Source organism: Suricata suricatta, chromosome 14 (genome assembly GCF_006229205.1).
Source record: "Suricata suricatta isolate VVHF042 chromosome 14, meerkat_22Aug2017_6uvM2_HiC, whole genome shotgun sequence".
Lineage (NCBI taxonomy): Eukaryota > Metazoa > Chordata > Mammalia > Carnivora > Herpestidae > Suricata > Suricata suricatta.
Genome location: NC_043713.1, coordinates 86,719,320 through 86,745,494, shown reverse-complemented (window position 1 = coordinate 86,745,494; position 26,175 = coordinate 86,719,320). Strand labels below are relative to the sequence as shown.

Below are 26,175 nucleotides of genomic sequence, written 5' to 3'. Positions count from 1 at the left end.
CTCCCCCAGGGCTGGGAGATGGAGGGGCGGGACTTCCTTTCTCCCCCAAGGCTGGGTAGTGGAGGGGCGGGGCTTCCCTCATCCCCCAGGGCTGGGTGATGGAGGGGCTGGGGTATAGATTTACTTCCCTATGGCAACAATTCTTAGCCCGTTTTGGGTCACGGGCACCTCTGTCTGGCTGGTGAGGTCTAAGAAGCCCTTCTCAGAATACATTTTTAAATGCATAAAATAACACAGGCTTACAAAGGAAAGTAATTTCAGATCTAGTAATCCATGTTCTGCATTGCTGCACTAAGTCATAAGATCTAGTGTTGGGTGTAAAAATGACCATAATTTCAAATCAGCGAAAAGTGTGAGTGATATTTCAAGATGTCCGTGTCCGCTGCAGTTTGATGGAAATCTGTGTAATGAGCTGGGTGGTGTGGGCCAAGAACACGGGGCTCGTGACCTGAGTCCTTATGGGAGAGACACTGAGTTCCAGGAGAGATTCCCTGACACGAAGCTGCAGATGTCCCTCTGCCTGCCTAAATCTCTGAGGGCCCCTAGGGGACCGAGGAGCCCCGGGGGGACATGGGGTCTTCTGTAGGGTCCCCTCCCCAGGCCTAATTTTCTGCCAGTGCAGTGGGATGGCTGGGGGCTCAGCCCTCAGGGAAGAGGGGCCGGTGGCCTCCTCTCCGATGAGTGTGCGCTCCCTGCCCCCACCGTGGCCCTGACCTCCAGCCGAGATGCTTCTAATGGGCCCGTGGGTGAACATTCCCCTAGTAACTACGCGTATTTACTGGAAGGTGATTTGTAAATGCTGCTTCAATACCTACTGACGTAGCAGCCTTTTAACTATGAGGAGAAGTTTCCAGGGAGCTTACTGAAACGGGGGACAGCGGGCGAGTCCTGAAGGGTCACGTGGGGCCAGGTCACAGAGGCACAAGAGAGGTCAAGCCATTGTCCAAGGTCCCACTCAGCCTCTCAGAGGCGGCGCTGAGATCCGCGCCCAGACACCTGGCTCCCAAGGCAAACTGCCAACTCCTATCCTATCCTGAACTCAGGGAAAATATTAGGCGTGGCGGCAGGTGAGAGGCTGGTGTGCAGAGGGGGTGCAGCGGCCAGCGCCGTGGGGCGGGGTCCGTCCAGGCGCCCCTCCCAGGACCAGGGCTCCTGCTGCTCTCAGCCTTCCCGCCGGTGTTCACGTTGGGGTGATGGATGAGTTCTCTCTTCTCTTCTCCCTCTTGCTTCTGTGCTCCCCACCTCTGTCTCTTACCCCCAGTGAACCCACATGATCGTTAACGTTGAACGCACAAGTTTTAGTAAAATAATGAGAAGCATAAAGCGGGACGAGGCCCGAACATCCCTCCATGGTGCCCGTCCCTTCCTGCTGGGGAAACCCGGCCCGGCTGCTGGCGACCCCGGTGGGAACGCCGACGCTGCCCAGGCCCGCGGTCTGAGCACTTCCTCCGTGGCGGGTGGTGGCCAGGGGACATTCATCGGACAATGAACCGGTGACCCCGAAAACATTCCAGCCAAGTCCAATCAGCTTCGGAGGAGCCACAGACCCGCTCGGTCGACGGAGCCCCGTGCCAGCCGCCTGGAAGGAGGGGCGCTTCTAAATTGAATTCCACAGCAGACCTCCGTTTGTGACAAGGAAGCACGTATCCAGCCCAGACGGTTATTTTCGGCCCCGGGGACGTTTTCAATCGCCCAAGAGCCCTGAAGCCGCCCTCACAACCCTGTCACGCGTCACGCTGTGGAATTTCCAAGTTGGAAGAGGGGCATGAGTATCAGGATAGGATGTTTCTGGAAAACAATAGAATGTTATTTATCTATTGTCTCTTTTAAAAACAATATTCTCCCATCCCCGTCAAAGGCGATGTCTCTCGGTGCTTTGAAATGCCGGCTGCAGCCGTCTGGGTCCCGGAGGACATGCCGACACACTTCCCCACGGCCCGACGCGGAGCGAAGTCATTCATCACTCGTAGATGGACAGGCGGGTCCCAGGGCGTCCCTGCCATGCCGGCTGCCTGTTAATGCCCATCCCGTTCCCCGAGCCTGGGCCTCTGGGCTCAGCAAGGGAAGGGGCGCGGAAAAGCTGCCAGGGGGACGCTGGCGGCTAGAAATCCAGCCATGGGGTTCAGAGACCCCAGGCTATCCCTTCACCCTGTGCCTTCTGTGTTGATTTCGCGCTGTGCTCCCTGGGAGGAGCTGGAGGGAGCCGGAGCCTGCAGCCTGGGGTCCTGGCTGGAAATGGGAGGCCCCTCGAAGGGGTGGGCTGCAGCGTGTGGGGTGAAGGGCTCCCCACAGAGCCATGGGCGGGAGCGAAGGAAGTAGCCAGGGACGGAGAGGCCGGGAGCTGTGAGGAGCCCCAGATCCACGGGCAAGAGAAGGCAGCCGGTCTGCGGAGCCCAGAGGGAAGACAGGTTCCCCAGCAGGACAGGAGTGGGGAGCGGGGAAGACCACGTCTCTGGCGGACTTGTGGCAGGATGGGGAGGGACAAGGTGGACCGGAAGGAATTTAGGATGAAAACACGGCTTTTCAGGGTCATAATTTGGCCCATGACATTTCCCTCTGTCTCTGTCTGTTCTGTCCCGTCTCCCGTGGTGCCTCCCACTGGCTGAGCCCACCAGACGCAAGAGGTCCAGGGGGGCTGGGGGCTGCAGTCCACAGAGGCCAGGCCACCTCCCCGTCCTGGGCCCAGAGCTGAGCAGAGCGGGGGGGCACTGCTGCCGACTTCCCCCCCACAGTCTGCTCCTGCACTTGACCAGGGGCCCCCAGGACTTCTCAGACCTTAATGAGTCTCTGTGGTGTCCCGGAGAGGTAATCAGGTAATCGTCACTCTGCAGACTTGCGAACAAGTAGGAATCTCTCCTTTAAACAGCCCTGGCCACAGCTACTTGATTTTAAATTTGATTTTATGCAGAGAGATGTAGAGACATTCTAGGAATCTTGAAAGCTTGATATAAGACAAAAATAAATAAAACCCAAGTTCCCGCCATGTTTCAGGAGTCAAGGAAAATTACTGCATCTTAGGTTTGCAGAGGACACGAACCTCTTCAAATCTGGGGGCGAATCTTGCCAGGAAACTCAGTCTGGGACTTCGCTGGTCAGTCCTGTAGCAGAGGGTCCATCCCTGTATCCGCCCACGTGAGGGGTTTCCCTCCCTCACCTGAACTCACAGCAGCACCTTATTGTTACCTGGTCTTGTCCTAGGAAATACCTACCTGTCCGCTGTCTGCCGCCCCCTCCCCGGCCCCGGGAGCCACACCCGTCAGTTCCCGCCTCCCAGGACCCGCCACAGTGAACATCCGCTGTGGCCCGCACGTCACCAGGGCGTGGAGTGAGCCAGGGTGCCTTCTGCTGCCCCGTTATTCTCGAAGAGAGACCTCTGCCCCTGCACCCCTGCCAGCTCACCGAGCCCGTTGTCTGCAGGGCTCTGTCTGGATGAGCTCGCCGGGCTCCAGCTGGTGACGTGGGTCCTCTTTTCTTAGGCCACAGAACTGAACCTCACCACCTCTTGGCCCCCAAGGCTCCCTCATCTGGGGGGCCGTGCCGACCCAGGCTGCCCCCGGGGGCTCTCTGCGTCCATCCCCTCCGGGTCCCCGGCTTAAAGTGGGCACAGACTGGGCAGAGGCAGGGGCGGGGGCTGGAGGGGAGGGGACGCTTGAGGCCAGAGGGTGAGACCCGGGCTTTCCTGCCTCCAAGGGAGCGGGAAAGGGGGTCAGTGCTCCCCACACCCAGCAGGGCCAAGGGGCAGTGTGGTTCTGGAGGTGGCGCCTCAACGGCTCCCCCTGCAGGAGAGCTGCAGCCTCCTGTCCGTCTCAGGACCCAATGGGAGCTGGAGGGAGCCGGCAGCTGGGAGGGTCCGGCGGGTCCTGGAGCGTCCCTGCATCCCAGCGTCCCCCTGGATTTAGGAAGGCCGGTGAGAAGCCCCGGTTTTATGGTGAGAAATGTGCCCACTGAGACACCGTTCCCACCCAGTCATCCTCTATCTCATCTGCCTGACGTTTGCTTTTCTTTAGAAGGAGTGACCACGGGGACACTTCACTTCATTATCCCCCAGACCTGACCAGCGGACTCGCCGCTGCTGACAGGGAAGCGAAGGACGCGCTTCTTGTTGACTTCCCGGAAACACATTTCTCAGCTCCCAATCAAGCGGGAGTTATATTTGCTCGTTACGTCCAGTAAGTTACCCTTTGGCCGCTTAAACTGTAGTGGGGCTCATTCTAGAGAGAGAAAAAACTTTGACAATACTAAGACCCAAACTGCCTCACTCACGGGTTACTGTCGCCACAGTCCCCAACTTTCGACGTGCCCTGCACAGCGGAGGTGACACCGTACCTTGTGGGGATGACCTCCCAGGAGCACGGCCATCCGTCCGTGCCCAGTGCAGACGTGTGGGGCCGTCAGGGACCGTTTGGGTGAAGCCAGTTTGAATTCACCCACAGTCACTCGCAACTTGGTCTGACATGCACCTTGCGCGAACGGCATTTACCGAAACTCGACAACCCAATAATCACATCTCGCTACAAAGAGGGCTTTCTTGTCCCTCGGAAAGTGTGACAAAATAATACCTCATGGCTTTATCATGATTTTACTTTTCACAATATCTGAATGCCTTCTGTATTTTTATATGGCCTTAAGTTTATTAATTTATTTTGAGAGAGAGATAGCACAAGGTGGGGAAGGGGGAGAGAGAGACGGAGAGAGAGAGAATCCCAAGCACAGAATCTGATGGGGGGCTCAATCTCATGAACCATGAGATCATAACCTGAGCTGAGATCAAGAGTCAGATACTTAATGGACGGAGCCACCCAGGGGCCCCTGAATACCTTCTCTGTTTAAACTCGGGAGGGTAGGAGCTCGGCTCTTACACCTTAGGACTCATGTTGACACTCCATGTCATAAGTCTGCCAACTTCTCCCCTAAAGGACCAGATAGAAGGTATTTTAGGGTGCCAGTCAAGAGGCAAAATGGAGCATGCTAAAATGCTCCTTATATAACTATTTAAAATGTAGCTATTTGGAAATATATGAACCATTCCCAGCTTGCACGGTGTACACAAAGCAGGCAGCAGATTGAATTTGGCCCGTGGGCTATACATTGTTGATGCCTATTCTTGGACATGCGAAGTCAGGAGGAATCATTCTTCAACCTCAACGCACTCCCAGGTCCTGGGGGTGGATAATACCTTCTGTAGTGAGGGAAGATTTGAGTCTGTCCCTTCCCCCATTTCCGGTGGCAGCCAGAGTTTCCCATCACGTACCATGCCCACCAGCTCTCAGTCTGACTCGGCTGCACCTGCTCCGGGAAGGCAGGTCAGAACATCACGTCCTTTGGCTTCAGTGATTGGCTTCCGGTTGGTGACGTGACCTCGCCGAGCCAATCTGTTCTAATCAGAGTCAGTCCCAGGACATCGTCTTGAGTGTTGGCATGAAGGCATTTGCTCTTCTCCTGCTGGTTGGGATGCTATGAAAATGTCAGCATGGCGCTGCCCAGGGCCACCCTGCCAACAGAGCCTCCTGCACAGTGACTCTAACCGGGAGGGACACACAGACACCACCTTCCCAGATGACAAATCTTGCTAACTGGATCCTTGGCACTCAACGTGTGGTCTGGTGCAACTCAGGACCTTTTCAAAATACGCAACTCACACCTGCTGAATGAGCTTCTGCCTCCAAGGAAAATCTCCAGGTGGTCTGAGTGCACATTAGTGAGAAAGCTTTCCTAGACCTTTTACTATACAGGAGCCACGTTTAGGTCGGGCTGGGTCGGGTGGGCAGTCTGTGTAACCAACAGGGCTCTGCCCGATCTCTTTCCTGGACTCAGCACGTTTGCTTCCAAGCTCTTACAAGGCACCTGATAACAGTAGTGTGAGAGCAGTGGCGTTTTAAGTCTTGTAGAGACCCGGTCTGTCACCGTGGCTGTGCCACGGAATCCCCGCTGACGCTTGGTCCCCACCTGCCTTCGCGTCACTCAGTTTGTCGGGGGTGCGTCCGGGTTTTCTCTAGCAGAGGTTGGCATGCTTTTTTCCAGAAAGGGCTGACAGTAGGGGTGCGGGGACCCCCTCAGCACCTGCCCCAACTACTTGCTTCTTCCCGTGTCCAGTGGAAATGGCCATGGACAGACCAGGGATGGGCGGGCGTGGCCGCGTTCCCGTAAATCCGTTCTTAGAGAAGCAAGCACAGGCTGGGTTCGGCCCTGGGGCTGTGGTTTGTGGAGTCCCTGTGCACAGAGTGGCTTCATTGCTTGGAAAAGGGGGAAAGGCATTCCAACCTCCTCCCCTGTCAAATATTAGAAGGGGCCAGGGGTCTTGTTTGCTGCCCGGTGTCCATTCTCCTGTTTTGTGGTGAAACAGTCTGGAAAGCGCTGTGCTCTCACACTCATGTGGGTTGTGGGGTTGAGCGTGTCTTGGTCCGGGTTTTCCCAGGATTCCGTTGCCAGTGGCTTATTGTGAGGTGCGGACGACATCCATCAGGGGTGGGGAAGTGAGACGCAGCAGGGTGCGCGGCACCACCGCGCATGTCGTCCGGCCGGGGTCCCTGGGGGGCGAGTGCAGCCTTATGACACGGCGGGGGCCGTGGAGGCGCTGTGCTCGGCTGAGCTGGCCCGAGGGAGGGCCCGGGAGCGGGAAGAGGTATGTGCTGACTCCTGTCTGTCTCGGGGGAGAGAGATGGGGACCGGCCGCCTCCCACGCACAGGTGGGAAGGACGGCTTTGGAGGCCAGACGGACTCTCAGGTGATGAGGTGCCGGTGCGGAGGGGGAGGGTGGGGAGGGGGCAGGAGACATCCTCGGCGTCAGCTCCAGCCCGTACACACTCTGGGCGTGTCACGTCCCTGCCGCGGTGGCGGCCTCGGGCAGCCAGCAGGACCCCACAGGGCAGTCCTGGCAACGAGACCTTCCTCCCGGTTTCTTGTGTCCTGGGCTCGAGGCTTGAACCACTTGGCAGGAGACTCAGCTGCGTAGACTCGGGGGAAGCCACGAGGCACAGGAAAACCGTCCTGGAGACGGTGGGGAGTCCTGACCGGGTGAACGTGAGGCCAGGACGAATCCTGGACCCTGGGTCACACTAGCGGTAGATTCTCACTGTGCTTGAGCCAGCTGCGTGGAGTTCGGTCACATGCAACCCCAAGAATCCTAACTGATGTGTTTCCCAACTTGGGGTCAGTGAAGCCTGCCTACCCCAAGTGGGGCAGAAATTGGTTTTTACATCATCTGCACCAGGCTCTGCGGGAGGGAGGGAGAATTCTGGCAAAGACAGTGGTAGCTGAACTTCAGAGTCCTCTGCAGGCGCCTGTGGGATGCCATCCTCTCGGGCCCCCTGGCAGAGCGTCCTTATGTGGAGCGGAGCTGAGCTCAGGGATGGCCCTGGACGTGGTCCCGGAGCGCTAGATGCAAGCGAGTGACCTCGGAGCAGAATCACCACCTAGCTGCTCACCATTTCCTTTCCCTGGCTCCTTTCCAGAGGCCATGGGGCCGAGCCAGAAGTCACGGCCTGGGTTTGCGCTGTAATCCATGTGGGTCGATGATGCGTTGACCTGCCTCGCGCCAGGGTCACCCAGCCCTCTGCAGATCTGGCGGGGCCACGGGACGCCCAATGACCAGCCATGCGTGTGTGTAAGAATCCATGTCATTTCCACGCCATCGCTTAGAGAACCTCACATGTCACTTTCCACATGCCCCTTCCTCTGTCTCAGAGACCATGATGGCCACGTGTTCCTGTTGTAGCTACAAGAGCCCCCGGCCATTTAAGCCAAGAAATATAAGCAAGAATAACTTGTGTTGTGTTGAGTGCCTCGGTTTCTGGGGTGGCAGCCTTGCCTCACTTACCTGACTAACATACAGAGTGGCCAGATGCTTCCTTATAAAAAAAGGAGCGAGGGGCACCTAGATGGCTCGGTCAATTAAGCATCAGACTCTTAATTCTGACTCAGGTCGTACTGATGGTTGTGAGTTCAAGTCCCATGTCGGGATCTGTATTGACATTGTGGACCCTGCTTAGGATTCTCTTCCTCCCTCTCCCTCTGCCCCTCCCTTACTCACTCACTCTCTTTTAAAATAAATAAACATTAAATATTTTTTTAAAGGAGACTCTTGCACTGTTGGTGTCATGCAAACTGGTGCAGCTACTCTGGAGGACAGAATGGAGGTTCCTAAAAAAATTAAAAACAGAACTACCCTACGGCCCAGCAATTGCACTGCTGGGCATTTACCCAAAGGACACCAAAATGCTGATTCGAAGGGGCACATGCACCCCAATGTTTATGGTGTCTCATGCTAGCAGGCCATTGGTCACTGTGTCAAATTGTGGAAAGAGCCCAAATGAATGAATGACAAGCGGATAAAGAAGATGTGGTCTATGTACACAATGGAATACTACTCAGCAATGGAGAAGGACGAAATCTTGCCATTTGCAACAACGTGGATGGAACACGAGTGTATTATGCTAAGTGAAGTAAGTCAGGCAGAGAAGGACAAGTATCATATTTCACTCATGTGGAGTTTAAGAAGCTCAACAGAGGAACATAGGGGAAAGGAAGGAAAAATAAGGTAAAAACAGAGAGGGAGACAAACTCTATGAGGGTTTTAAATACAGAGAACAGACTGAGGGTTCCTGGGCATGGGGGAGGAGACGGGGGAGGATGGGATCGATGGGGGGTGGGCATTAGGGAGCACACTTGTTGGGACGAGCACCGGGTGTCATATGTAAAGGGAGAATCACTGGGTTCTGTGCCTGAAGCCAAGACCACACTGTATGTATGAGAACAAAATCAAAGGAGCAGAAAACAACAGGTAAAACAAACGGCACAACTAGAGGAGAACCAGGCTGGTGATGAATGCGAACGGGCCGCAGCGAGTCTGGTGAGGGTCACAGGGCAGTAACGGGGCTGAGAAAGGCCGGGCTGATGGCAATGCCCTCCCCCAAGGCACAGGGAGGTGTCAGCGCCCCCGAGACACTGGCAGCAGCCACATCCTGAGACAGAGGGGAGGCCCCCAGGGGACAGGCGTGGTTCCGCCAGGCTTACCGTGGCCAGGGGGACGATGGCCACCAGGTCCTTCTGGCTGACGAAGATCTCGGACACGGCCGTGTCCGTGGTGGCTGTCCGCGGGTACTCCACCTGCCAGGTGATGGGCTGCGTCCCCGACAGGCTGCTGAAGCTGGCTATCTCAAAGTTCATCCGCACGACCTCGCTGAACGAGCTGCTGCTTCTGGAAGGGAATGAAGGAAAATGGCTTTGAGCGGACTGAGTGCCCTGAGAGGTCGGGCTGTGACTCGTCTCGTGTCTAAGGGGAAAGCAGCCGCCTGTCGGGGACGGCGTGTGGGCGTGGGTGCCGCCTCCACATCAGGGACGCAGGGGCTGGGACGGAGCAGCACCCATGAGGGAGGAATCGGCCAGAGTCTGAAAGGCTAGGTGTTAACAGGTATCTGGGCTGATTTGCACCAGCTCCTCAGACAAAGGGTGAATCCAGCAGCCTCACCCCTGCGGAAGGAGCCTGGGGGACCTTTGAACTGAAGAGACTCCCTTTCAGTGGAGTTTGGTGGGCGAGCCGGTCACGGCAGCTGGCTCTCACCACCTTGACCCACCCTGGCGTCTCTCCTGTCCTGTAGAGGCCGACACTCCCAGCAGGGGCCTCGGCACCTGGATGCAGGGCTGAAGCGGGTGGGGGACCAGGCAGGGATACGATGAGCTATGGGGGAGTGACAGTTCCAGGCAGGAGCGGAGCGTCCACGCTAACAGGCCCCCGGTCACTTTCTCCACCCGTTTCACTCTGGCTGCCTCGTTGCTAGGAGCTGCCTCACACACCTCAACACGGCCTCTTCTTTCTCGACCGAGGGGCTCCTTAGCTAACGGACTCTGTGGTCCCCAACGAAGCATGCCGGTCAATACCCTAAATTTCAGGTGGCCCCGGACACGTGTCTTTTTAGCAAGCTCGCCCCAGCCGGCGTGGGAACCTCGTTTTTCAGACGATGCAGAGAAGGCCCCAGAAGGGGAAATGGCTTGCTCCCGACCACACAGAGTCAGAGTGAAGGCGGCCGCTCCGGATCCCTGAACCGTGCTCTCCACGGCAGCTGGAGGTCAAGTGCGGACTCACGAGACACCCAGCCCGTTTCGCCAGGTCGGGGGTCGGCAAACCTCGGCCTGTGAGTCGAGTCCAGCGTGCTGCCCGTTTTCGTAAACCGTTACGTTTCGCCTCTGCTGCTTTCGTGTTGCAGGGGCGGTCGAGTCCCGGTGTGAGGCTGCGGAAAGCCTGCAGAGCCTAAAGTGTCATTTACACTTTTACTGGGAACGTTCACCAGCCTTGTTGCAGGAGGTCAGAGAAAGGGGACCTGGAGAGCTTTCTGGAGCCGCTGAATCGACAGCATCCATATTGGTGGAAACAGGCGGGAAGGAGGCTCCCCAGGCACGCAGCGGGGTCTCAGGGCAGGCAGGGTTCTGGTGGCTGGAGAGCTGGCCTGAGGGTCTTTAATGCTCACACCCAGGGGCTGGGCGCTCCTGCCTGTGCTGCAGCAGACCGCAGTGTGGAAGGCTGGCATCCCCTGGGAAGGCCACACATTTCCAGAAGAGTCGAGGGAGCTTTCCAGAGCACACTGAGAAGGAAACAAGTCTGCGTAAAATCTGCATCCCCGGGGCACCGGGTGCCTCAGGCAGATGAGTGTGTGATTCTTGATCTTGGCTTAGGTCATGATCTCATGGTTCATGAGTTCAAGCCCTGCACCGGGCTCTGCGCTGACGGGGCAGAGCCTGCTTGGGATTCTCTCCCTCTCTCTCTCTCTCTCTCTCTCTCTCTCTCAAAATAAATAAATACACTTAAAAAACCCTGTACCCAAACATATGCCAGTGCCACTATGAAGAGTTGCTGGAGAAACCTTTTCCGTTGTTGGGGTGATAAGGACACACTTGCCCAGTCTCAGGGGGGCTTGCTCAGCAGTCAGAAGGCTAAGTCTCCAGCTCGTCACCCTCAGCCCTGCTCAGCAGCTGGGGGAGGAGGTGATGAGGGTTGGGAGGTCCAGAGTCTGGTGCGTCCATCCATGAGCTGTGTGATCTCAAGGACGAATGACTTGCCTTGGAAAATGAGGACGGAGTGTCTGGAGTCTGGAGTGTTTCCAAACTAAGAGACTCGTACGTGGTCCGGCCGCTAAGCAGGCAGGGCTCTGAGTCTGCTTGACTCAGGCCCAGGGATCCTTCCCACCTGCTCTGGTCCAGTCTGTCGCTTCCCTGGGTGACAGCCATGGCTTTATTTCAGGGGGTTGACCTTGCTCTCTTAGCAAGAACACCCCCCTGGGCATCTCCTTCATCAGCAGAGCTGGGTATGGGCTGCGGACGCTGGAGACATCCAGTGGTTGCTTGAGGGACTCTGCTTCTAAGTGATGGATGAGAAAAAGCCCCAGTGGTCCCTTCGTGGCCCCACTGGGATCGCCTAGAGTTTGCAATGTGCCTCAACCTACACCCATCTTCTTTTTCTTAGAAAACTCTATTTTGAGCATCACAAGTGACACCACCTACTGAGACTAAGTTGTGTCATCTAGAGGATTGAAACGATGCCCTTCCCGTTCTCCAGGCTCTCCTCACACCCCGGCTGCGTCCTCTCCCACTGCCATTGCGTGCACGGGTGGCAGCGATGCCGGACAAGAGAAAAGAGAAGCAGAGTTTGCCTTCGTGACCTTTAAAGATATCATGTTATTTGGTTTTTGCGAGCACTGGGGTTACTTTCCTAAGGTAACCACAAGGGAAGAATGAAGACAATGAGGCATCTGGGGGGCTCAGCTGGTTAAGTTGGTCCGGCTCAGGTCATGATCTCATAGTTTGTGACTTTGAGCCCCGCGTCAGGCTCTGTGCTGACAGCTCAGACCCTGACCCTGCTTCAGATTCTGGGTCTCTTTATCTGCCCCTCCCCCACTCATGCTCTGTCTCTCAAAAATAAATAAACATTAAAAAAAATTTTAAAACGAATAAAAACAACAAGCCACTGTGTATGAAGTGTCCCCTGGATACCAGGCCCTGGACCAGGTCCCATGCATGTACTATTTCATATCCCAATAAAAACCCTTTCGGAGGTAATTACCGTTTCTATTTTGCACAAGTGTCAGAGCAGAGATGTTCTGGTGTTTCTGCACCCGGAAGGGTGTTTGCACTCGACCACAGGGGGAAGGCAATGCCTGGGCAGGCTCACTCATGGTTTCAAGATGGAAAAATAATTAGAAGTCACAGTTTGGGGGAACCTCCAACTTTCCCTGGAGCTGTGCACAATCCCGGGTCAGCATAGCATCGGGGTGCTGCTTGGGGCAGAAGGTTGGCACAGTTTTGCAGGAGGCTGGAGACCTCAGACGGAGAGAAGGGGAAGCTGGCCTGCGTCAGCAGGGATCTCGGGAACGGGTGAGGGAGAAGGGGCCAGGTGAGCCCAGCCCAACAGCGAGACGCACCCCAGGGAGGCTCGGGAGTAGACATTCTGATTCACCATGAGGAATTCGTTTGGGAAGAGAGAATCAACACCTTCGTTGGTTCACTTTTGTGGGATTGTGCCTCGTCCTACTCTCCCGCACCCCACATGGCTTCTGCCTGTTTCATCTCTAAAATCTATATAATGTGGTATACCCAGCACCATAGTTTGGAATGGGAGACTTTAGGGGCACTTAGGGGAGAAAGCCATACGGCGGCTGCGGTCCCGGCTCTGCTCATCTGAATGCCCACTTTGCTCCCACCAACTGCTGCCTTGTGGATCATGAAGGTTTTTTTTCTGGAGTTTTTCTATGAAATCTCATGATTTTAAAATATAAGAACCTTAACCTTTTAGCCATGATGTAGCTCAAAACGGCATCTCTGCCGGCTGCCAGTCTGCAGCCTCTGGCTTAGGAAGATGGTTCGCTGTGCTGTGGAGGCAGCATTTCATAGAAGCACCACGCTCAGAGCTGGAAGGTGTTGGCCCTGACGAGGATGCAGGGAGATGATGTCCGAGCTGTGGTCCCAGGACCCTTAGCACACCCAGAGGCAGTGGTGATGGTGGCCGTGGGCTGGAGGTGGTCCCTAACATCCTCCCTGCAGCACCAAAAGGAGCTCCAGCCTTACATATTGTAATATTGGGCCTCCAATAAGTACTTATTTGAAGGATGGAGAAGAAAACAAGGCATGAGGGAAGGAGTAGAGGAAGGACAAAGTAGGAAGGAAGAGGCGAGAGATAGAAGGAGGGAGGAGGGAACCAGGGGGTTAGAACCAAGACAGTAATGCGTGGCTCGGCCAAGGAAACACAGCAAGTGTTACGATCGCACTGTGGGTGCTGAGTTCAAATTCTGACTCTCCCATCGGGGCACCTTAGGGCGACTCAGCCTCCTTTTCCCTATTTGCAAACAGGAGATGTGACTCCTTCCCCCTTCATAGAGTTGGGGTGAGGATAAGCAAATGAGCAAATAGGTCTCACGAACTTAGAACAGTCTCACACTAGCGAACATCAGCAAATGTTAGCTGTTCTCGTTTTTAACACGACGTGACACTGCATTTGTTCTCAGTGACTTGAGGTTTGACTGCCTAAAGCCACCTTTAAAATATGCCCCTTAGGGCTGGCCCCGGAGTCCCTGACAACAAGCCACCAGAGAGATGCTATTCTCCCCTATTCATTGCAATCTGGGATTCATTCTGATTTGCATTTTCTCCATAGCTGTCTCTGTCAGACACGATGTCACGGTGTGACACCTTTCGCTGGCAGATGGAGACCAAAGAAATCTGTCTGCAGTTCTGTCTGTCATCAGTGCCCTTCTGCGTCCTGAGCCAATTGAAATCTTTGCTAAGCATTTGTCTTGAAGGGACCGAGAGCCCTCCATGTCTACCCATCTGGGGCTTATGATACTGTTGGAGTAATAAAGAGAGGAATTTAAACACTTAAGTGACTCCAGAGAGTGCCCAAGAACCACCACTTGCTAAATCAATAGTGTAGATTTATTGCAGTAACTCTTGAAAGAAATGTTCAAAATTGGCTTAAAAAAAGCTCTTACTCAAAAACAAATAAATTCCCCCAATAGTCATAATAAAGTTTGGACCAGTAGAAACCCAATTTACCAAACCTTTTAGCGACTGAACTCTATCTTGTAAGAAAATGGAGTCTGGGGAGTGTGTTAAGACACTGTCAGGACTTTCCTTCCCCAGTATGGGGTGTAAGGGATTTCATCAGCCACCGCTGACAGCATAATGCCTACAGAAAGAAATGAGGCTAACAGAATGAAGAAATCAACCTTAGAATAGGAAAGCCAGTCCGGGAGAACAGAGTCATTCAGGCCAGGCTTTTATTTTATGTATTCTACTTCATGTGAATTTCATGAAGGCAAGGGACACCCTCTTCCCTTCCAGGAAGACTTTATTAGGTGATCGCATTGACCCCAGTGTCAACAGGGACGCAGAGCTGAGCTCTGAGAGCTCTCCGTGGTGCTGAAGGATATCAGTTCAGGATGCGAGCTGCAAGCAACAGAAATCATCTTGGGTATCAGGCTCTGTGCTGACAGCTCAGAGCCCGGAGCCTGCTTCGGAGTCTGTGTCTCCCCCTCTCTCTGACCTTCTCCTGCTCATGTACTGGCTCTCTGTCTCTCTCTCAAAAATAAGTAAACATTTAAAAAACTAGAAATCACCTTGGGTTTACTGGCCAAGAAAAGGGAACTTACCAGATGCCTCAAAGTTGCTAAAAAGGGTGGAGAAAAAGACCTGGAGAGTAGGTGCGAGCCAAGGAAACTTACAAGACCAGAATCTGGGACAAAACTAGTTGTTTTGGCATCAAAAATGATGACATCACAACTAAGTTTCTACTGTTTTTGATTGTTTTTGCATCATGAAGCCTACATTCCCAGGGCTGAGCGGAGATCCCTGAATGGCTGAGAAAACACACCCTACAATATGCACGGGCAGCGAGGAAAGATCTTTCATCTTCCATCCTTGCTCTCTACAATTAACATGCAGGACAGAATTCAGGATGCATGCTAACAGTGAGGGGCAGATGGGGGAAGAAAAGCCTGGAAGGTTGCCCTGTCTCCAAGCACCCTTGAACTAGATTAGGAGTTTGGATTTAAAAAAGAAGCATTTACCTTCTCCTTATCTGAGTCCCCAAAGCCTGAAATGTGACAGGAGCAGGTACATGTATGAAGGGAAGTGGGAAGTGAGTGCTCACATTAATACCAACGACACTGCTTCAAGGAGCATCGCAGCCCTTGTGGACATAATCTAAGCCTTCTCTTCCTGTAAAGCAGGACTTTCAGACTTGGCTGAATGTTATAATCACCTGGAGGGAGTAAGAGAAAAATTGATATCCGGACCCATGGAATCAGAATCTCAAGAGGTAGCACTTGGACACTAGTCTTTTTAAAGCTCAGGTGATTTTAATGTGCGGCCACAGCATCAGCAATCACAGCTACCCACAGAAACTTTCTCTCTCTGTGATTTCCAAGCATTTTACTTGTAAATTATTACTTACAAGTGTCTCGACAGCAATTGCACTGGGTAGGTGTTATGAACTCAGGCTCTGAAATCAGACACACAGGTTTGAATTCTGACTTTGCTCTTTAGCGGGGCTGGGAATGCTCCCAGGTGAGTTACTTAACCCTTAGTTCTCAGCCTTGGCGGCAATATTGAATGAGTTGCTGGAGGAGCTTTAGAAACATTCTGATGTCTGAGCCCCACCTCCAGAATCTCACTTTCGTTGGTCTGGAGTAAAACCCAGAATTCTGAGGGACTCTCCAGGTGATTCTAATGCACAGCAAGGTTTGAGAACCACTGACTTCACCTCTGTAAGAATCGGCTTCTTGAGGGGCACCTGAGGGGCTCAGTTGGTTAAGCATCTGACTTCAGCTCAGGTCATGATCTCGCGGTTGGTGGGTTCAAGCCCTGTGTCAGGCTCTGTGCTGACAGCTCTGAGCCTGGAGCCTGCTTCAGATTCTGCGTCTCCCTCTTTCTCTGACCCTCCCATGCTCACACTGTCTCTGTCTCTCAAAAATAAATAAAAAACATAAAAAAAGAATCAGCTTCTAGATCCATGCTAAGCCAACCTCATGAGGCTGTTGCAGGGGTAAATGGCATAGCACACATGAGAGCTTAGAACACAGTCACAACTATCTGCCAAGTAGTAGTTATTATTCCTATCATATTTCTGCTGCTCAGTAACCCGGAAGGACTTGCAAACCTGTCCTCCTGGGGTTTGCTGAATGCAGCAGGTGGGCAGAAAATGGACCCTACCCAAGTCCCCCAGGTTCTGACCCAACTGTCCCTCCTGGGTGTCAGGTTCACATCCGCTCTGCCCCTGGACGTGGGTGGAGCGTAGCCTGTCACTTATTTTCCTTGCTGCCACATGAAGGGTGAGTGTGAGCCCGGGCTTTGGAGGCAAAGCCTCGGATACGACTCCCACACCTAGCCTGGGGTCATTATTCTTATTACTCATGTCTCAGTGTCCTCATCTCTGAAATGGGGATATACGCTCTGGTCTTGCAGGGCGTTGTGCCTAATTAGGCAGATAAATGTGCAAGCTTAGCCTGTCCTAGGAGCCTGGCACACAGCTGTGTAACTGTTGACAACTAATCCAGTTAGTAAAATAAACTGGGGTCTAGGAGAGGGTCACAGGTAGGCTGAACAAAACTGTGGCCCAAGCAGAGCCCTTGATAGGTGAGGAGAAAGAGCAGGAAGGTGTCAAGTTCTTCTCGATCTCTGTGAGCTCCTGCCCCACTCCCACTCTCTCCGGGGATTCCTGGGCCATGCAGAGCCTCCACTGTGGACGTGCATTCCGGCCCGTTTCTATTTTCCATGCAGGCTGCAGTTTCCTGAACCTAACACACCAGGAATGTACGACATATCAACTGGCGAGCAGATGACACTTTAGCTAAATTAGGTCACCCTTCAAGAAATACAGCTGCCAAGAGGATCGTGGAGGTCTGGGCAGGAGAGGGATGGAGCCGTACAGCATCCTGAGGTTCTCAGCATTCGGTGGGCACCACGGTGGCCCCTGCCCTCAGGGGCAAGCACTGAGTCCATCTCTTCTGATCCAGTTGGGTGGTGAGGATGCCCAGATGCAAGACGCATGGAGAGAGAGAGGCCCAGCCTTCCTAGCTCCAAGCTGCTGCACCGGATACGCTTGGCTCCATGAGAGAGTCTAGGGAAAGCCAACAGAGGACTTGCCCACGGATGTCCTGTTTACTATGAGATAGAACAGTTGTTTGAGGACCGTGAACTTGGGACAGTTTGTTAAACAGCAACAGAGAAGGGATGTGGGCTCTGACAGTTTTTTCAAGACCTCGGAGTACCCTCTGGGCTCTCCTGCCAGGCTAGGCGGAGGCTGAGCAGAAGCAGCCTGGGCTGCGAGCGGCAGGGGAGGAGGCACCTGGCACGATACCTGGCCTCCACAGGCCCTGGGTGGTGCAAGGGAGTGGTGGGAGTGTCACCGAGTTCCAGGGAAGGTTACTGAAGGCCACCGATGGCAGTCCACAGAGGCAGACCCCGGCCTGGCCTCGGTCTCCTACAAGGGGCGTCTGGGGTGCACTCAGAGGTCAGCTGGAGACATGGAAGCTTTGTGAACATCAGCATCAACAATGACCACCCCCAGCACCGGAGGGCATCCTTGTGGAGGCGGCCAGAGGACGGAACCTCTACCTGAAGACCTGATTCCATAGCCCACGGTCACCCGCCTGTGCTCGTCCTCAGGCAAATCAGGCAAAGCTCGGTCAACTGACGGGCTGTGCTGGAAGGTGAAACGCCCCAGCAAGCTTGGAATCCACGCGATTCCCTTTCCTGCCGTGCATCAGAAAGGGGGGCTTCAGGCGCCGGGACCGATGAAGGAGTAGAATTGTATATATTGTTTTGCACACTGGGGTTGTTGGCAGATTGGGAACCCACCCAGTGCCGCTGTTCGCGGACGTTGAATATGCCACAACAAACGTGCACTGACGGACAATTCCGAGCCTCTCCGTGGGATTAGCGATTGGGAAGCAGCTTTCATCCTCCAAATCTTGAGCCGTCAGTGTCTCTCTCCCCCTGCCGTGTTCCTCGTCTACCATTTTCTTCCCAGTCTTTCCCTCCTCTGGCCTCCTTTGTGTCACTCAAAGACACCAAGCTTCTTTCTACCCCAGTGCCTTTGCACTTGCCTCCCCCGGACATCACCCACCACAGCGTTCACCCTGTCCTGCACGGCTCACTCAGCCTCTTTATCTGTATCACCACATGACACGTTAGACATTTAGATGGACTTGGTTGTTCACCATCTGCCTCCCTCTCCTTAATGCTCACTGTGCTACCCTCCTGACACATGACAGCGCTGACCGTCAGAGGTGCCCAATAAATATTTGCTGAATGAATAATGAATGAGTGATCGCTCCAGAGCCAAGGGCACTGATATTCACACTTCTCTTTCCTTCCACTGGTCAGGTTAATATTAATTTCCCCTCTGGCGGGGAGGAGGACTCTGCTTGGTGGAGACGGGGGGACAGACGCATCCTCTGAAGCTATCAGCCTTCCCAGAAGGATTGAACTCCTTCCCAGAGCGAAGCCCAAAGCAAAGCCCGTTGGAGACCTTCCAGGAAAGACACGCTCTGAGGTCCACTAGTAACACTTCGCATTTTCCAAATATCACAGAAGACAGAAACTGGATCTGCTCCAAAGCTTGCTATTGAATTTTATGCCTGCTGAGCTCCACTAAATACATAATGAGAGGCTGAATTAACTATGCAAAAGTATAATTCACAGTTAATGTTTGTAATTGATGAGTGGAGGGTCTCGGTGGCAGCGGGAACCATTCACATTGAAGGAACCGGAGGGGACAGGGAGGTTTACTTGCACACTGGTGAGCATGCTCTGCACAGTACCAGGCGGTCCGTCCATCAGACGGTCACTGAGCAGCTGCTTTGTGCCCACCCGGCCTCCGACGCCACGGGCACGGAGTGAAAGCGCCGCGTCCCCAGTGGGTTCCGGATCTCCACGAGCAGCTCCCCCAAACCCGGTATCAGTTCCCCAGGTACTTGGCTAAAGACACAGGAGGAGGCTGACCAGAGTGAAGGCAGATGCCCCACCCCGGGGGGCCTCTCTGCTCCTCCCGGGTCCCCGACGGCAGCTCCGGCCGCCGTGGCATTTTCCATTTTCCGAGCAGGCGGGTTGTGCCGGAGGTGAGGAGGGAGTCTCACTGCTGCTGTTTCACTTCCCTCCTCCCTGGGGGGCCCACAGTGCCCCCTCAGGAAACAGCTACACAAACGATCCCTGACCGACTGCCCTCAGACTCGGCTGTGTGATAGAATCACCTCGTGAGCTTGGATGTGACACCAACGCTTTTATTTTTTTCCTTTCAATTTATGTGTTTAAATTCAAATTAGTTAACACACAGTGCAGTACTGGTTTCAGGAGTGGGACCCTGTGATTCATCGCTTCCATACGACGCCCAGCGCTGCTCCCAACAAGTGTCTCCTCGGTGCCCATCCCCCCCCCCGCCTCCCCTCCAGGAACCCTCGGTTTGCTCTCTGCATTTGAGAGTTTCTTGTGGTTTGTCTCCCTTTCTGTTTTTATCTTATTTTCCCTTCCCTTCCTTCTGCTCATCTGTGTTATTTCTTAAATTCCTCATAGGCATGATATCATATGATATCTTTCTTTGCCTGACTTATTTCACTTAGCTTAATACATTCTAGTTCCAACCACACTGTTGTGAATGGCAGGATTTCATTCTTTTTTTTTTTTTTAATGTTTTTTTATTTATTTTTTGAGAAATAGAGAGAGACAGCGTGAGCAGGGGAGGGTCAGAGAGAGAGGGAGACACAGAATCTGAAGCAGGCTCCAGGCTCTGAGCTGTCAGCACAGAGCCCAATGTGGGGCTCGAACCCATGAACTGTGAGATCATGACCTGAGCTGAAGCCGGACACTTAACCGACTGAGCCACCCAGGCGCCCCCAGGATTTCACTCTTTCTGACTGCCGAGTAGGACTCCGTTGTGCATATAAACACATCTTCATCCGTTCATCCGTCCATGGACGTTTGGGCTCTCCCATGACTTGGTTGATTGTGCTGCTATGAACACTGGGATGCATGTGCACCTCTGCATAAGCATTTTTGTCTCCTTTGCATAAAGACTTCGTAGTACAATTGTTGGGTCGTAGGGTAATTCTATTTTTAGCTTTTGGGGGAGCCTCCGCACTGTGCACCAGTCTGCATCCCCACCGGCACTGCAAGAGGGGGCCGTCTCTCCACCTCCTCGCCAGCAGCTGTAGCTTCCCGAGTTGTTCACGTTGGCCGCTCCGCTATGGACTGGGAGAACAAACATTGTTAAAATGCCGACGCGACCCGCAGCAATCCACACGTCCACAAAGCCCCAGTGCCTTTTACAACACAGCTTCTCCTCTCGCCCCTTCAGATCCAGCTGGTCTGTCCCAGCAAGGACACGGAGTCTGGAAGCGACAGAGGGGAAATCATTTTTTTTTTTCCTCATAAATCTTCCTGGGGCGTCCCTAGGTGCAGCCAGGGTGGAGAAGAAAGGGTTACTGTCTTTTGCTGTCTAAAGGGAATAGCTTCAGTATAAAGACTTATTTTTGTAGCAAAATCATCATCATCAGCAGCAGCAAGAGGACGAAGTTGTCCAGCGTGTGGATGCAGAAGAGGCCTGGGTGGCCCGAGCCTCCGCCCCCCCGCCCCACCCCTCCGCTCTCCTGGGGCCCCGGCGTCCCCTGCACCCGCTCTGCCCGGGGTTCCCAGTGCTGTGGGAAGCTCAGCCCTGGAAGGAGTCGGTTTCCCGGATGCTCCTTACTCTGTGCTCATCAGTCAGAAAATCGAGCCCACGCCAGGTCGGGGAGGAGGTTTAACTGTAGTTATAAAGCCTCTGGGCGGGCAGACAGGGCAAGGGGTTGGGGAAGCACCGAGAGATTAGCATGGGGAAGAAGGTCTTCCCACAGGGGCCAGAGGGTGGGGGTGGGCCCCCAGGAGCCGGGTCACCGGTGGCCCTGCGTCATGGGGAAGGACCCAGTGCCCGAGACACCGTCAGAGGCACAGACAGCACCAGATGCCCCGCCCCCTTCCCTCCTCCTTCCTGGAGCCTCTCGCCCGAGCCTCTCGCCCGGGCCTCCGCCCAAGAAGCACAGCCGGGACCCGGCGGGCATGGGATCCTGGAAACTGTCCAGTCTGGAGGGTCACAGAGTGACGGGAGGGCAGGGAATGGCCGTGAGCCGGCTTGCAGTCTCCCAAAGCCCCCGCGCACACCCCAGCTCAGCAGAACGTCCCCCCCGTTCCCTGGGGCTCTGCAGGCTGCCCGGCTCCGTCCTCAGAACAAGGTAGGTCCTCTCTCAACAGAACCCACCGGGTCCCTGCTGGGAGCCTGGCTCGGGGCTGGCGGATGCGGAGCGAGGAAGGCAAAGCGCTTCCCCTGAGGCGGGTTGTACTGTGGGATCGGAGAGGTGACCCGAGGGGCCTGGAGAAGCTTCCCCGAAAGACTGAGCCGAGGCCAGAGCGAGTGTGGGGGTGGGGACCTGGGGGAGCCGGCAAGGGGCCCCTGAGGGGGAGGGGCATCGTGGGGGGTCCTGTACGGAAGGCGGAGCACGGGGCTGGAGCGGGAGCGCAGGGGTAGACACCGTGGTAATTGCTCCCCCAGATGAAGGCGCTGAAGCCTCCATCGTCCCCTCCGTCTGCTGGGACCTGGCCAACACGCGTGGCAAGAGACGAGAAGGGCCAGCCCAGTCAGGGCGGCGCTCTGGCCGCCCACGGCTGGCCTTTCCGGCTCCTGGCCCTGCCGTGCCTCCCCCGAATTTCTCTGGTTCTGTCCTTTCCCAGGTCCTCCTCCCGCCTCGGAGCATCCTGTGACCTCTGTGGCTTTCGTCACCCAGATCCGGTTTCTCTAGCTTGGCGGCCGCCGCCAGGTCCAGCACGCCCGTTGACCCCGGGCCTCTCCCCGGGCCTCAGTCTCCCCGCGCCCAGCGGCGCCTCCGCTCCACCAGGTGTGATCGCGGAAGCCGGAGCCTGGGCGCCGCGGGGCTTGGGGGCACCCCGCCTCCCGCACGTTACCGGGGAGCCGCGTCCCACGCTCCCGTGTCTAAACGGCGTCTGTGTTCCAACCCCCGGGCAGGCTTCAAAGGCAGGCAGACGCCGCGAGCAGAGTGTCCCCTGTGGGCCGTCCCCAGACACGGCAGGAGAGCCAGGCGGGGGTGGGGGTGGGGGGCGCAGCGGATGCAGAAACAGACAGAGGGTCCAAACAGCATTTCCCACTCTGCCGGGTGCTGGCGCGCGCTCTCTCCCTCCCGGGACGTGAGGGACGCGGCCACACCGAACCCGGGTCCCTGGGGCAGCCGCTGCGGAGAGCTGGGGGGAGGGGGTTCAAATCAAAGGCTTGGAAGCCGTGGGTGTTTAGCGGAGGCGACCCAAGGGGACCCGTGGTTTGGAAACAGCCGTTCGCAGGCATCTGGAAGCCGCGGGAAGACAGAGTAAAGATGCAGAAATGAGCCGTGTCCTTCGAGAAATCAGCGTAAAGGCTGCAATTTCATCTTAGAATCAACTCCGTTTAGGTGCAGTCCCTGGACAGAGGGCTGCCGCGAGCTGGATGATACAGCGCTCACGGGCCTCGCTGCAGGACGGTCCCGACCCCGGGGCCCGTGCCCTGCAGGGTCAGGCCGGGAGGTCTCCGGCCACCTCCGTTTGCAGAGTGCCACGCGGACGCCCCCACCAAGAGCCATGAGCACCTGCGCTGTACAAGGCCGTTCATGAGGAGCCCGGGGACCCGGCAGGGCAGGAACAGAGACCCTGCTTCTGCTGGAGGTTTCCTTCTAGAGCAGGTGCGCTGGGGCCAGGCCAGACGACGGGGAGGGGACAGACCAGCCCCACGGCTGGAGCGGACGCCACCGGGGCCGGCGAGGAGGACGTAACATGACCAGAGCCGCCCAGGTCGGGAGCAGTGAGTGTAAGCGCCTTCCACTCAGCCTGGGGCAGGGGTCCGGGGGGACAGCAGCGGGGCCCTGCTGAGCCGGGAGGGCCCACGGGAGTCACGGTGACAAGGAACAGGTGGCACTTCCGCCGAGCTGGCCGAGCGCCCAGCTCCGTTCCAAGCACTTCACAGGGCGACGTGGTGTTCATAAAGCCCCTTTGAGGTGAGCAGCGTCGCTATCCCCACTTTCCAGATGGAGAAACCGAGGTGCGGAACGTGGAGGCGCCCTGCCCAAGGCCGCGCTGGTGAGGGGACATCGACCCAGGCCGTCCTGTGTCCGGGCGTCAGGCAGCCCCTCGGAGCCCCGGGGAGTCGTGCCAAGCGAAACCCCTTCTGTGTCCCTGTCAGGGGCCGATTCCAGCATCTCCGTGCACCCAGCCGGCCTCGCCTGCTGCGCAAGCCGCCCTGGGCGCTGGAGCCCGCGGGCAGGCAGCTTCCCGGCCAGGAGACTGAAGACAGCGCCGCGCAGCAGGCGAGGCCTGGACAGGTGTCCTCGTGAGCCCGGCGTGCCCCCCGCCCCACCCAGGGCTGGCCTGCAGCACACGATCGTGGCCCCAGTACCAGCGATGGGGCTTGTGAGCAACGGAACGCATTCCCCGCAGTCCCAGAGGCGGAAGTCCAAGACTGAGGCACCTGCAGACCCGGGGTGAGGACCCTCCTCCTGGTCACACGGCAGACAGGCCGAGGGGCCCCCGGGGCCGCCAGCTCCATCACCACCTGGCCCCACGCTCCCCTCTCCTGACACCGGCACACAGGGTTAGGTTTCAACGGCTGAATCCGGGGGGACACCACATTCAGTCCGCGGCACCAGCCACAGCAGCCTGGGACCCGGGGGTGGGACAGGACACTGCCCAGCGTGCGGAGCGCCTGCTGCCAGCCCTACTGAGTAATAAATCGTCTAAATCTCTTTGGGTCCATCATTTCTTTCCCAGTTGAATCTGTGGAAGCCTAGCAAGCAAACCTTGGGAATTGTTTGCCCATTTCACATCCAGCCTCCCGGATTAATGCTAAAAGCAGGCAATTAAGAGTCATGTGAATCTATGACTATAAACTGACAAAACACTACAATGAGGAGGCACACGGGGGCTTATAGAGTGGGGTGGGAGATGTGGGGAGGGGCAGGGAAGACCAAGAAAACGGAAACTGGAATCTGGGAAGTGAGTAGAGCTTGCTAAAGCCAAGCTAGCAGAAGGGGAAGCATGTGCAAAGGCCCTGAGGCATGCAGGACAGAGCGAGGGCATGTGTAGACGGAGGTCTAGACAGCAATGCAAGCCATGGGAAGGTGTGGCTTTGATCCTGAGGGCCGAGGGAGGCCCCCTCGGGGTTGGAATCAGGTGGTTTGCCGGGAGATGGCTGACGGGTGAGGTCCGCACATGCCGCTAACTCCTGCTTTGTTTCTGAGGTCTCTTGCCTTTGTGCCTCACATCCGGAGAGCGGCCCCTCACATCCGGAGAGCGGCCCGTGTTTGCTGTCCGGCTGGGGAGCCTGCTGACCCCTCTCCATGCAGGGAACCAGCATGAAGCGTGGGGCCCCTGCTGGAGCACGACGCCAGCATCCCTGTCCGCCATGCAGTCCCGGCAGCTCGGCCAGGCAGCGGCGGCGGCCCGGGCCCTTCCCCAGATGCCCTCGTAGAGTCCGTGCGAACCTGGGCCCGCACCAGGCGGACCCCCAAGTTTGCAGACACAGGCCCTGCGTTCCCTTCGCCGTCCGCCACACACCAGGCCGGGCCCGGGGGCCTGAAGCCCGAGGGGGTTCGCAAAGCGCCAGTGATTCGTAAGTAAACCGGTAACTAGATCAAGAAACACCCACACACCCGTACACGCGGAAGGCGGGTCACAGCCGCCCCTTGCCTCCTGCTGGGGCTGTAGTTCCGGCGACTCTAGACCCTGGGCCAGCTCTTCGTCTTTACTCTGGAGCCGTTAAGGTGTCCGCCTCACGGGGTCTTCACTTACCGGGAAGAAGTGAGTTCTCACACCTTTCGTGCCTCCAACAGACTCTGACCCGGGGCGCGCTCTTCCAGCGCCGGGAGCCGTTGCCGTGACGTTCATTTCGGTCATCCTTCCGCATGGGCTCCAAACGTCAAATGCGGAACGCGGGCACGACCTCTGACCCAGTCGCGGTAGCTTGTTCCTCATTTGCCCTGTGCTTCCCCTATGAACGGGCTCACCGTTTTCTTAGACCTGCACGCATTTATCTCACAGGGGGTCAGGCCTGGAGCAAGGCCAGTGAGCGCACCCCTGCGACCCTGAGCCCCCAGGCCGCACGGCGACCCGGCCCATCACACGGACTCGCAGGAAGCAGGGACATGAGATCACCTTCGGCCTCCGTGACCTGAGTGACTTGATGTCACCGCGTGCGTGCTCCAACCCAAGGCCTCTTATGGGCGCGTCTACGGATGCTCAGGGCTGCCCACATCCACCGTGAGCGCCACCGTCGAGAAGGAATGTTCTGGGAACCAGACTGGGCTGAGAAACTGCCCCCACGCCTCTTTCTGCTCCGTGGCCTGAGGAGCTGTGGGTAGTGACCTCAGAGAAAAGCAAAGAGCACAGCCCAGCGGCCTGGGGGCCCTCGCACTGCATTTCTTGTTCCCCCCAAATCCTGGGCCCCCAGAAGCCGTGTGCACCTGCCCGGAAGGTCCTCCCTGTCGCCCTGGGGAAGGGAGCCCAGCGAGGCTGCAGAGCTGCGCCGAGGAGGAAGAGGAGTGGGGGGCGAAGCAAACAGGACCATGGGGCCAGCCCGCCCGCCCGCCTGCCGGGCTTTCCTGACAATTCAGTGCCGAGTCCCTTCAGGCCTGCTAAGAAACAGCCTCTTTCTGCTTCGTCTCAGTTACTGTGACACTGGGCACAGTTTTCTTCCCATGAGAGGTACGGTTGTTTCTCTTAAAAAGAAAGAAGAAGAAGGAGAAGAGAGGAAGGTGCGGGGAAAGCCTCTCCCATCAGTAAGGACCGTTTACGTAAAAGCACCGCAATTAGGTGCACTTGTCTGCTTACGCAATAGTGGGACACGGAGCCGGCCCTGCTTGGCCCTGGGGCTGATAAGCCTTTTTTTAACCACCACAGAGCCGCATTATTCTTGCAAACTGGGTCAGAGATTGCTAACTATATACTGCTAAATATATCTTCATAATATCCAGGCTGTGTTTATATAATCACAATATATCCGTGTAAGTATATAAGTTACACCTCAGCAGGCGCTATATATTTATAACATGTAGCAGTAGGGTTTATTTGGCTACTGTATCTATTAACCATTTTTTGACGCTGCGGGAAGATAGTTTGAAATGCAACCTT

General features: G+C 56.0%; 1 protein-coding gene and 1 long non-coding RNA gene across 2 annotated transcripts in view; one reads left to right on the top strand and one right to left on the bottom strand.

Annotated features, from left to right (window-relative positions):
• Positions 1-26,175, bottom strand: part of LOC115278167 (transmembrane protein 132C-like) — a 107,899-nt gene that overhangs the window by 53,137 nt on the left and 28,587 nt on the right. The window contains exon 2 of the mRNA XM_029922611.1: positions 9,013-9,196. Coding sequence (XP_029778471.1) covers positions 9,013-9,196 — 184 coding nt within the window. The remainder of the gene's footprint in view (positions 1-9,012; positions 9,197-26,175) is intronic.
• Positions 21,026-23,792, top strand: LOC115278168. Its single transcript, XR_003902732.1, has 4 exons — positions 21,026-21,245; positions 21,742-21,905; positions 22,470-22,861; positions 23,079-23,792. It is a non-coding gene; the product is annotated as an uncharacterized LOC115278168 (long non-coding RNA).